The 12,358-nt window shown below is 41.9% G+C and overlaps 1 protein-coding gene across 1 annotated transcript; it reads left to right on the top strand.

Moving 5' to 3' along the window:
- The first annotated feature begins 4,444 nt into the window (after positions 1 to 4,444).
- On the top strand, positions 4,445 to 5,777 carry LOC124222319 (cilia- and flagella-associated protein 161-like). Its single transcript, XM_046633140.2, has 4 exons — positions 4,445 to 4,501; positions 4,628 to 5,011; positions 5,308 to 5,501; positions 5,573 to 5,777. The coding sequence occupies exons 1-4, from the start codon at positions 4,445 to 4,447 to the stop codon at positions 5,775 to 5,777; spliced, it is 840 nt and encodes a 279-aa protein (XP_046489096.1).
- Positions 5,778 to 12,358: the final 6,581 nt, after the last annotated feature.

Raw genomic sequence — 12,358 nt, 5'->3', positions numbered from 1 at the left:
TTCCTCGTATATTCAACCGATATAATATGGCTAATTGAATCCAATAAAATTGAGAGGCGCGAATGTCTCTTTTATTTCAATCAGGAAAAAGTTTTAGGAAGTTGAAATTATATTCGTATTAATTTATGGTAATACATGCAAATTTCCCCACCGTGGCGACACCTAGCGAGGCAAATCGGAGGCGCTTCGTAAGAACGAGCGCGTGTCGACCGTCGTTGTGCAGAGTATACGAATGCGCAGGTAAAATAGGTTACTCCGGCATCGATCGTTGGTTTCATCACAACCAACCAAACGATGAATGATTGGCTAAAACACGGAGTATATAGGCGTATTAGGGTGATCCTTGGTTAGGGTGTTGACGAATTTTTACCGCCCCATCACTGAAATCAATTTTAAATCATTTAAAAAGAGTCCCCACATTTTTTCAGATTCTTACAGCAAGTCTGAGATAGCCTGCATTGTGATCGAAGTTGCTTATGGAAATGAAATGAGAAAAACTTTTTTTCGCACTATATATTTTATCGTGAAAGTATTAATGTTCCAAAAGATCTGTAACTGCGAGGTTTTAGTGAGATAAAAGCTCTTTGAAAATCCAAACGTACACATTTTGCATACTTTGTCCCCCTGCATCGCAGACAAAAATATCGCCGCGGGAAGATTTCGCCGACCAATAAGATTGTATTATTTGGCGTATGTGCAGTTATAGATTTTCAAGTTTCAAGAGATTTTCCCGGTATATAGAGTTCGGTGGTACACTTAGGCCGATGGGCTCAAGAAATTCTTTATCTCTTGTTTACCGATTTTTTTGCTATCGCACATCCAATGGGAAATTTTTTAACTAACAATGACAAACGGACGACTGTCGAAGCGGAAAACTTCGCACGTGGGTTTAGAGTAAAATTTAGGAAAATGTGGAAGTGGAGACGTAATGCGATCGAGTACCTGTTAACGGAATTAAATAAATAGTATTCATTTTTCTATAATTTCGGAGCCAATACTGCTTTGTAGTCTAGCTTTATCAGTTTGCAAGATCCCATCTTTGCACTTTTAAATTCTCGGGGGCTAAGTTTTTTAAGACTTACAAATATGAAAAGCTCAATGCGCAGAGACGCGAGGATTTGTCGGCTTTTGATTCTGATTCGAAAATGAACTTAACGAATACATATGAGTACCGAAATCCAGTGAAAAAAATAATTATTTCAATGAAAAGGTTTTTTCTTGTCTAATTTTCATTGGCTATATTTTGTCGCACCAACTAAAACCAAATGCAACGCGACGTGGCTGGAGCATGACTGTAGCGTTTTCACCTAGAGAACTAACAATAAGCTACGTACCACTTATGTACTACTCTGCATCGCATTGGTTGCACGGTATGTGAACAGTCTGTCCAATCACTGAAATATTTGTAGTATAACCGGGCTGCCATTTGCTGGAGCGAAGCAGGACCTTTGATGAGCGGGTAAAGGGACTGGGTCCGAGAACTGGGGGGGGGTGATGGTCTGAAGGGGATAGCACTGATCCATAACCATGGACTCATGCACGGGGAGCCTCTCCCAGCGGAGCTGAAGCGAAAGACGGAAGGGGAATCAGCGCCGTCAGCCATATTATTGAGCTAAATAGATATAGATATACATATACAGCTAAATAGATATACATATGAATATCACGGATATATATAAGCGTTTACGGCTTGCAGGAGAATTTTTCCGACCCCCAAATAAGGCCCATCCTAATGTACACACACGGGAGGATACAAAGAACGGATTTTACTCAGAATTGCACCTCTTTTTCGATAGTTTCGAGTAAAATCTGTTCTTTTTCTTCTCTCCGTGTAGATGAAATGGTGATCAGTTGACCGGTGAAAGAGCGGGTCTAATTTTTGACAAGTATTGAACACACGCATCAAAGTCACGTTGAAAACATATATTTAAATGCACACTTGGTGCACACTGAAATTGTTCCTTTTTTTGGCAACTAGATGTAATCACCAAAGTGGTCAGTTCCCAATGGCCAAGCGATGCTACTGACCATCATGGTTCACGTTTTTGTGTAACCCGGCGATATTTTTAACCCCTTACGCGGCAAGACCAATTTTGCCCATAGGGCCCGAAATGCGGGGAAAAAAAGTCTTCAGATTTTCACGAAATTTGGTACTCAGGGGTTTTGGGGTTGCTGATTACGATTCTGCCCTAAAAATTTCTAAATTTAAAATGGCTGATCCAATATGGCGGCCAAAGATGCAAAAATCCATTTGAATTGCATGAAATTTGGTACTCGTGGGTTTTTGGGGTCGCTGATTACGATTCTATCCTCAAAATTTCGCAATTAAGATGGCAGATCCAATATGACGGTCGAGAATGTAAAAATTCATTTGAATTGGATGAAACTGCTCTCAAAATGCACTAATTAAAAATTTTGAAGTTATTGAGGTCGCTGATTATGAAACTGTACTCAGAAATCATAAAGTGACATTAGGTCGAACGGTGAGGATAATGAATAAATGCAAAGCATTCGACATTTTGATTGACAACTGCCAAAGAAACAACACATAGTCCTCTGAAAACATCACCCAATTTTTGTTGGTCGTCCTTTTGACTGATTCTTATCACCGTCGGTAGGATACACATAATTCTCCTCAGACATTTATGGCGGTGGCCACAGAAGAATATAATATTGAAAGAAGATATGAGTAGTTCTATTTTGTGTTAGAAACTGTTTTTCGTTCTGAAAAAAATTACGCTAAGCTAAGTAATACCTATGTGAAACAAACGATAGTTGTTCTGGTCTTGAAAAACTTGTTGTAATTTGACGTATTGAGTATAATTGAGGTTTGATGTGTAACACCAAGTCACCATTGAATGTTACAGTTTCGCAGTGAGGTGAATGGATTTGTTTTTGAATGTCCAAATATAACTGAGACATGCGAGTGAGTTCTATTGATACTTTGTAATGCACAGTGGCTTGTTCCAACAGACCCGTTAAATTTTTTGCTTCCATTACCCTTTCGATGCATTTCTTGTCACGTCACTGGTAAGAGGAAAGATACAAGAACCGTCTTCGTAGAGTGTAGTGATGTACCCCTATGCTTGGATTGTTTCAGCTCATTCCATAAAAAAAAAAAATTTATTGGAAAAGGATTTGACGATTCAGAAGTTTGCGAAAATAAAGGGTACAAAACAATTGAAAAAGAAAACGACGAAAAATGATTGAAAAGCATTCAAAAAAAAACAAAGAATATTATTAAAAAAAAACAAAAAAAATAAAATAAAAAAAAGCAAACGGAGTGTAAAGTCCTATGAATGCAACCTCCTAGCGGTACACTCTCACATATTAAACTTTGAAAAGTCAAGCTCAACATAAAATCAATATGAAAAAAGAAGGTCCCATTGCAAAACTTTACATTATGAATTCGTGTGTGCCGTAGAGGATCCACTATTTTCCATTTGTACACTTTGAGGGCGGAATCGTAATCAGCGACCCCAAAAACCCCCGCGTAACAAATTTCATGCGATTCAAATGAATCTTTGCATTTTTGGCCGCCATTTTTTATTTCAAAATTTTGAGGGCAAAATCGTAATCAGCGACCTCGAAAACCCCTGAGTACCAAATTTACAGTATAGGATCAATAATGGTGGTTATCTAAATTGCTGTGTTCAAAACTGTCTTGATTGTACTTATATGCCTATAAAATAGAGTTCGTACCATGCGTATAAAATCTTAGGGGAGAGATTTGGATGGTTAACTAAATCAAATAGGCCGTTGATAATGGCAGTTTTTGAAATAGGCGTTTCATAATAAGACCCTATAATGATTCTGTAGTTGAAATTTCTGGAATTGCAACAAATGCTGACCTGGGCTGGTCTAGAATTTTACCAATAATTTTATACCATGCCTGACCTCTAACACGATGCAGAAACGCACGGTTCGAATGGAACTGCTTTATCGGCGGAGATTCGATAGCGACAATCCCTCTTACTCCCGCAGTCAGCGTCTCTTGTTGTCCTAACACAGCTTCGACTGCAGGTAAAATAGATTTTTTCAGTCCTCGTTGTTGCATCTGCTAATAAGAACATCGATAAGAATGGTACTACATGTAGTAGGTAACTGAACACATCGCTTCCATTTGCTCGATGCTCGGTGCCAGGGGTAGATGGCAGGTCCCCGATTGTAGCGAGTGGGAAAATTTATGAAATACGAACGATGAATCTAACGATGTTTGAAAAAATTACATGCCCATGAAGTATGTTAGAAATACATGAACTAGAATTTCCCGTTCAAATCAATGAATAACCTTGCATACGAGTGGGGAAAGTACAATACTGATGCTAATTTGATTTAAATTTAATCCTGATCAGTTTTCATGTAATTGTGTTGGGACAGATATTCTGTTCGATTCTTAAGTCACGTATACTTTTCAGGCAGAATAAATTCTTCATCTTAAAAAATGTACAGTTCAAACGTGCGGTGTGGAAATTGGACTGAGAATATTGCTCTTTCGGAGGTATAAGTTGAGCGTTTGCAAATTTCATCCTATGTACCATCAACGACAGATAATAGAAGGGCCTCGTTTTCGTCGTATGAACGGGCCAGCACAACGAATCTTTTAATCGATAATTTCTTTTTTCAGGAGAAGTTAAAATTATACGTAATGAAGCGGGACCGAGAAGAGCTTCTGGTGCAGCACATGAGAAAAGTCTTTGCGAACGTATTCCGCGAGGTGCAGTTGGCAAAACCTGGCGATTTCATAACGTTTGGTAGCTGTGTCCAACTTCAGGCACCCGACATGCCGGGTTTCCCACCTAGAAGCAAGTACAGTAATTACGGTGTCGTTCTCGCCGGTACGATGAACGAACGCGACATCGATACTGCTCATCACTTTCTCGACGGTTGTTCACTCGTTTGCTCACCAGTCTTGATACCTTGCGTCCGAAATACGTTCGTCATCAGACCCGCCGATTGCCATCATCGCGAAGGCGACAATCTTATGTTCGATCAAGCATTCCTTTTGCAGGTAATCCTCAGGTAACAATTTTTCATCGAATCATTTTGGAAAGTGAATAAAAAGCTTCCATTGAAGATCGGATATTGATTAGAAAGACAATTAAGTAAGGGGAGATTGTGTCCTTCGGACTGACTTTCGCTAATGTAATTCAATCTCCAGTCTAACGGCATGAAAAAATGTGTGTTCAAAACGAAAGGTTCGACATTTTCTAATCAATGAAATCGATTTAATAAGTTTATTACTACTAATCAACCTATTTGGTCACTACTAATTAGCTAATCGTCGTTTTTACCACTTCCCAATAGCTGATAGAGTCTGGTCGCGAACCTCTGTACGTAAGGGCAGAGACTCCTACAGTTAGCTCAGCTCATGGTCCCATGGAGCACAACCCAGTGATGTTGAGCAACAATCCAGACTGTTACGCCAAGTGGAAGGTTCTCTACTGGGACCCTAACATGAGGTTCGAGACTGCGGGCGCACCATTTCCACCCTCGACCAGGTTAGTTGTTGAAAAGCCGTGGTAATTCGAGTAGTATTTACTTAATTTTTAACACGAAATTTAACTTCCAGGGTGGTCATCTGTCACGTAATGACTGGGCTTTGTCTGGCCGTTGAATACTGTCAATGGTACTTGACCATATTTGGACCCGATTGCGGCGTCTCGGTTCACACGTATGCCGATGTCCACAGGCGAGAAACCGCCGAGTGCCTGTGGATGTTCGTCACCGAGAAATCTTCATCGGAAAACACCGAATGTCCTGCTGGTTCAGGTTAACGAAACACGTACTCGAGATGAGATGAAAAAGCTTCTGGAATTAGAAACGGTGTACATGATGGGCATAAAATGACTTTGTCGTAAACTTGTTGTTGTTTAAGGGAATCGGTACAATCTGCATGCTTGGAATGCGACGTGTTCTTTCTTCTTCCTAGGTCTGTAGGATCGCAGCGATCGTTGTAGGATGCGGGTAATTAGTTAGCCGGCCATGTTAAGGCCGGCCTGTAAGTATGTAATAAATGGTTTATTGGTACCATAAAATCAGGTAATTAAGAGAGAAAAAAAAACGTCAAAGCTCGCGCGTGTCCTGCAGCCAACGGCGGTATAATTACATTAACGAGCTTACACTTAAGAATTTATGGTTAACCAATGAATGATACTAATATTTTCCTCCCCCTTTGCTCCGCACGGAAACCAATGACGATAACGTCGTCTCCCGGCGCCCCGATTCCTTATCGCGAGGGTTACTTTCGGCCAATAGTCGAAAGAATTATCCGTTCACGAATCACGAACAGCACTCCACCGACAATAAACACATAAATAACTGCGCCGCTGGCCAAAGTCAGGAGCCGGTGCAGGTGGCGTCCTCAGTTCTTAATTACTTGCTGCAGCCAGCAACCCCGGGTACCACTCAAGTTTTGTCCTCGTCAAGGTTGATTGCTCGTTCAGCTTTATTGCTGGTAACACAACAGCCCCCGCACCTCATAGTCATCGAGGGTAGGTAACTACGCTCACTGGTAATTAGTTACGTGACTATTATACGGGGCGAGATTTTCAATTGGAAATTTCAGAGGACACTCGACGCTCCCGATCCATGGCAAGTACGTATACTTACTGAATTAGTGTCGAGTGGTAATTCGATCGTATTATTAAATTTAATGTCCAAGTATATGGAAAAGGAGGAATAATGTGGAGGGGAGAGAAAATTCAGTAATCTATATACAAAGATCCTTATACAAAGGGCTCGGTGAATTTTTAACGATCTTTGGTTAAGGATAAAAGTTAAGAGAAGAGAATGGAAAGTGGAAAAAAAATCTCCAGCAATGTTCAATTTAACTAATCGTCTCAATGATTTTTAGAGCGTTTGCAAAAAAAGAAAATGGTTACGACTTGCTGTTTTGATCTTTTTTTTCTCATAAATATTTATTGAAGAAAGAAAGTTGTATCTAGTCAACATACGACCGTTTGCCTTTATATTTTCAAACGCTTGATTTCAGTTGAATGAAAAAAAAATTATACACCCTTTTACCACCAAAATCGCATTTCTGATGACCAACTTTATATATACTTTATGTCATAAGTCACGCAATATATCAACAATTTGAGAAAAGGTTTCATGATTAACGTGTTCAAGATAATTAAACTCTGGTACTTTTAATCCATATCTAATGATTTTGCGGTTATTTTTTTATCATAAAGGTTTCCAGAAGTCTTTTAAAACGATTGTTACAGATACTTATTTCCAGATTGGATAAAAAAAAGGATCTGTGTAAGTACGGTACAACAGATACATTAGACGTTGGACAGCAATTACATTTGTGAGTTATAACTACATGTATACTATTAAATTTCTTGAGTGTTTTTAGTTAACTTGTATGTATCGGTCAGCGAGAAAATGAAGTGAAAAACATTGTAATAAGATCAATAAGACTTCACTTTAATAATGTTGAACTTTCTAATTATGAAACCTTTTCTAAAATTGTTGATATATTGGATGCAGGTGTTATGGAATCCGGTCAGAATCTTTTAAATGACGTAAAAGCTAGAATGATTCGAATAGTTTTAAAAATCATAATCGTTAGAATTATTCAAATTAATCGCTTGTTCGACAATTTATAGTCCCTAGGAATCACTGAATGATGTTTCACGCTAAACACAATAACAGTACGAGTAGGTTAATAACGATTTCATCATTAGTTACGGAGGTCAGTATAACAGTTAAATGAAAAATTGAATTATTCGAAACGTTTGAATTAATTGAAAAATTTGAACTAATCGACCAAGTCTAAAATCGAGTCAAATCATTCGTGACCTCGAATTATTCGCATATCCCTAACAGTAGGAACGTTGTTTCATTAGCGTTCTCCATAATTGGCTGTAAATTCTTCAAACGGGTAATTTTTATTTTATCCATTGATCCTTAATTGAAAATTCCGCAACTGGGATGATGACCTCCCCCTTGTTCGACGAGTCGGGCGCGTCCCGTTCAGCTCGAGGAGTAAGCGAGAAAGAGATGAACAGGGTGAGACCGAGGCGAAGACGCCGGGCGTCGTCACTCGTCCATCTTACTTATCAACTCTTCAGCCTCTAGCCAGCCGCACCCCCGCCACCTTAGAGCTATACCACCTTCAACGAAATCTCGGGAAGCAGGCGTCGACCATCCAGCCGTATACGTCCGACGAGCCAACCACTTTGCATATTTAAATCCGGTCGTTTATATTGTCTGTCAAGCTTACGAGCAAATTGGATAGCCTTAATTTAACTTTTAAATCTAACCCCGCGTCACTAGATTTCTCGGATTGGCTACATTTGTTACATTTGTTTGGGGGTTCCCCGGGGGACGAGAAAACGGGAGCCGAGGATCGCGCCGCGGCCTCGCCGCAGCAAATGCCTCGCGGTTTAACCGTGCGACGCACTATCGCAGACCCTCGCCTCCTATAAAATCCCGCGATACGATCTCGCTCGTCTCACGCTTTTGCAGCCTCTCGGTGCAGCTTTGAAAATTTTTTACCTCGCGCCGCTCTAAACGGGGAAACTTTTCGCGAGGGGTGATCCAACTATTCCGCACTTCATCGAACAGCGGCGATCATGCGGCTGAAAAGCTGAGTGCGTCGGGCCGGGTGCCAAAAAATTGGCCAACCGCATCCGGGAGCGGAAAGTGGAACCCGGAGACGCGAGACTCGCACGGTTTGGCCGACGGCCTCTGGAACTACGAAGAAATACTGCAAACCTCGCGAGCTCGTAATCTAATAAGCGTTGAAAGGCGCATTAGCCAAAATTTACTTAGAGAGTGTAAGGGAGCGGAGAGTGGCCATCGGGGGTGGGCGACACTCGGTCGCTGTATCCTGACGAAAGTACCGCGGTAATTCACACTTGCCGCGACGTTAACACGACGTTGGGGAAACTTTATCGAGCCAATTTGCAAAATTGTAAACCACAAGGTTGCGCTGCCTCGCAACACCGAGAACTTCCCAGCTGATACATTACCCGGCGTTTGAAAATTTTCCCCATACTTTCCGGAAACTCTGAAGAATCTGCAGTCGTATATTACCTAAGGTCTCCGCTGAGCAAGGTCCTTCGCTTCCGTATTATTACATACAGAGATACGTCTGCGCGAGGTATCGGTTAGCCATTCCAGCTGTATACAGGCTATTCCCGAGGGAGCCTCGCGGTATTTCGGTCGCCTATCATCCTGTTTTACGGGTGTCAATAACTGTCGGTAAAGCTCGGTAATACAAAGTTGGAATTTACCGCCGGTCTTCCCTGCTACGAATCCGTTCACGTTATGCCGAAGAATCGTTCGATCTCGCGTTATTTCATGTATATATATAAGAGTGAAATTACTATAATAGTCATCGAGATTGTCCGATTATTATTCTAGTCGGTACTCGGGAATTGCTGGGCAAACAAATTTTATGAAAGCAAAAAAAAAAACAAAAAAACAAAAAAATTTACTCCTCCGCAGCGATTGCTGAAGATATTCATATTTTTGATGACGGGCGCGTTACACGCACAATTACTTTCGGTTATATCACGTTGAATGCTCACGGTCTCATCCTTATCCCCAAACCCGTACAGTGAGTGGTCCTAAGCAGAAGAAGCATGGAAGTTGCATCCTGCCGTTTGTTAACTCTCATCTCATAATTAATCACGGGATTTTGAGCGACAGCAAAGACCGTTCCAAATCCGCTTGACCCGGACGAGATATTATTATATAAGGCAGGAAATATCTTCGTTGAAACTTGTTTGCGGCTACCAGTTCGTCGGTCTCGTTCAGGTATACACATAACGTTTCAAGACTGTGAGGTAGGTACAGCCGCAAGTTTCGACAATGCAGCGCAATCTCGAGTTAATCGAGCTTTAAAAAATCACGCGTCCAATACTCGCCGCAAGGATAATTTTCCGTCAGCGAGAAAAGAGACGGCATGCAATATGTTCGGCGGGATAAGATCCCGCAGACGCGAACCGTGGAGGAAAGGAATGAATCCACATCGACGCAGGTACGAGTATGATTTAATGGTATCCCGCATGTGTCGAATAGCGGGGTTTTCCCTAAAGTATCCAATTTTATATTCTGAAAACGGACGAACGAGCTGATCCCATAAGCCCTCCCGGGTCCCGCCGCTGGAAGGAGTGGAGAGGAGATGAGAGGAGGTGAGAGGAGGGGAGATGAGAGGAGGTGAGAGGAGAGGAGAGGAGAGGAGAGTTGCTGCGGATTCACGCGGGCATCGGAGAACCGCGTGGTCATCGATATCACTGATACATCGCCGATACGTCGTCGGGAACATCGGGAGCAGCATCCGTCGGTGATTGATCACCGGTCACGTCGCCCCTGCAGAGCTGCATAGCTGCCACGGGCTCCAAGTAGCCGCATGTCGTGGATGCCGAGCCGGCAGCTACGAACGAACACGGAAACCGCGGATACAGGTATCCGTTCCGCCAGTTTCGTAACGATTCTGCAGATCCAGGTGCGCTGATGCAGCCGCTTAATCATTCGCTGCAGGCTGGATAGCATAGATTCAAACTAGACAGACGCGTCTCCGAGGAAGGATTAGATCGAGTTTACACAGTAATCGCTTTCTGCGGCATGAGCGTGGCAATGGAAAATGAAAAGTTTATTTTCAACTCGTAAAATTGCGTGGTGATTCTTTTACCCTTTGTGCCTGACCGTTAATTCTAATCGTACTATACGTGATTTGGGTGAAATTTTCACCAATCGGTACAAAATTAATACAAATACAGTGGATTGTTTCAGATGAAATTTGCAAAAACTTGTTTCAGTTTCGAAACCATACTATAAAAAATGTATTGGAATATTTCTGACAATGAAAGCACGCGGTATACCTACGATGGAATATAAGGCTAGATATCAGATCCAACGTCAGATCGATTTACAGCGATTTCACAAAATCCAACTCATCGCATATCCATATACGTGATTAAATCCGCGTAGGATTGCGACATATTGCGGGACAAGAATCGGATACCGAGGATAACGCTGCGAGTGCAATAAAACTCGGACTGAGAATTCGGTTTTAACATCCCTGTGAAGGACTTAGCGGGGGTATAATGGGTGTTTGAAAAAAGCGAGCCAATTATACCGTGCCGTGGCGTAATTACTCGCTCTGTAGTTAACGGCGCAACGACGTGTTGGTAATAATTTTTTTTGAAAAGGGACGTAGGTACGTACTCGCCTCGTCTTCCTTTTCCACGGGAAACCTTTATAGGTCCATATAACTCGGCATACAAAAGTTACCCCGTAGTCACACGGTGTCTTATAGATCGGGTTGTGCGGAGAAGCTGGCGACGCGACGCTAAGTTGACGTGGACGATCCTACGTGGAGGACCTCCGTCGGGTCAACGAGCATATATCCCATGTGGATGTATAAACGTCCGTGGAAACTGTGAAAAATATCAAGACGCCTCGAGTGTCCGTCGTATATTATATCTGACCGGGGGTTGAGGGCGAACGGTCGAAAAAAGGCGGGGGTGAGCGGCGCTTCATTGAGGCTGACAGACGTTGTAAAACATTGGGAACACGTAAGCTGACCATTACTCTTAACACCATTGGAAAAAGAGATGAAATAAATAAAAACAACAACGACGTTACAAATGTACACGCATGTCCCACGCGTCCATATAACCTCTATATTATACCACACGTATCTATGCTCGTATTTTACACATGTGTATATTACTTTATACGGCAGTCATACGTCATTTGCATCACAGCAGGGGCAGATCTCGAATTACGATATCGTGTATTGGTAATAACCGTGTGAGACCAGGTATCCGACCATGGTCACCATAAAACTGATAGCAAAGGTACTCGTTTCTGTTGACAATGAAATTCCTCCTCCCGCGCTTAATCGGATGTTCAGTATGTGTGAGAGAGAGAGAGCGCGAGAGCGCGAGAGAAAGAGAGAAAACGGTATATTGTATCAATTTTCCACGCTGCGGATATTATGTGTATATGATGGGTGTGTAAGTATTGCCGGTTGCCGTGATGCCGAGAATATCGTTCCGCGAGAAAGGGAGGAATAAAAAAAAAAAATTCTGTTACATTTTAATATTGACTTTATAGAGGAAGATATTGCCGCATGTGTTACCTAACCGAGTCGAGTTGCGGTGGGAGTGATACGTTATGGTTATGTAGATATACATATATACATAGAGATACTTTCATATATACTGTTATACATACACGAGGCACATCCGTAGAAAATACGGAACGGCGAAAGATATAAGCGGTGGAATAATTTACAGCATTTATTTCCTCCGTCATTGCGTATCCGTCGCACATCCGGTTACCGACCACCGCGAGGACGCCCAAGTTTCGCTTGTCCGTGTATAGGTATGTG

Source organism: Neodiprion pinetum, chromosome 6 (assembly GCF_021155775.2).
Source record: "Neodiprion pinetum isolate iyNeoPine1 chromosome 6, iyNeoPine1.2, whole genome shotgun sequence".
Classification (NCBI taxonomy): domain Eukaryota; kingdom Metazoa; phylum Arthropoda; class Insecta; order Hymenoptera; family Diprionidae; genus Neodiprion; species Neodiprion pinetum.
Note: the sequence above shows the minus strand (reverse complement) of the source record. Positions and strands in the feature narration are given on the sequence as shown.

Bases quoted from the DNA above. Each gene is read 5' to 3' on its own strand.
- LOC124222319 (XM_046633140.2), top strand. From the start codon at position 4,445: ATGTACAGTTCAAACGTGCGGTGTGGAAATTGGACTGAGAATATTGCT. The intron at 4,502-4,627 runs GTATAAGTTGAG...TTCTTTTTTCAG, and splicing joins AGAATATTGCTCTTTCGGAG to GAGAAGTTAAAATTATACGT. The intron at 5,012-5,307 runs GTAATCCTCAGG...ACTTCCCAATAG, and splicing joins ATCAAGCATTCCTTTTGCAG to CTGATAGAGTCTGGTCGCGA.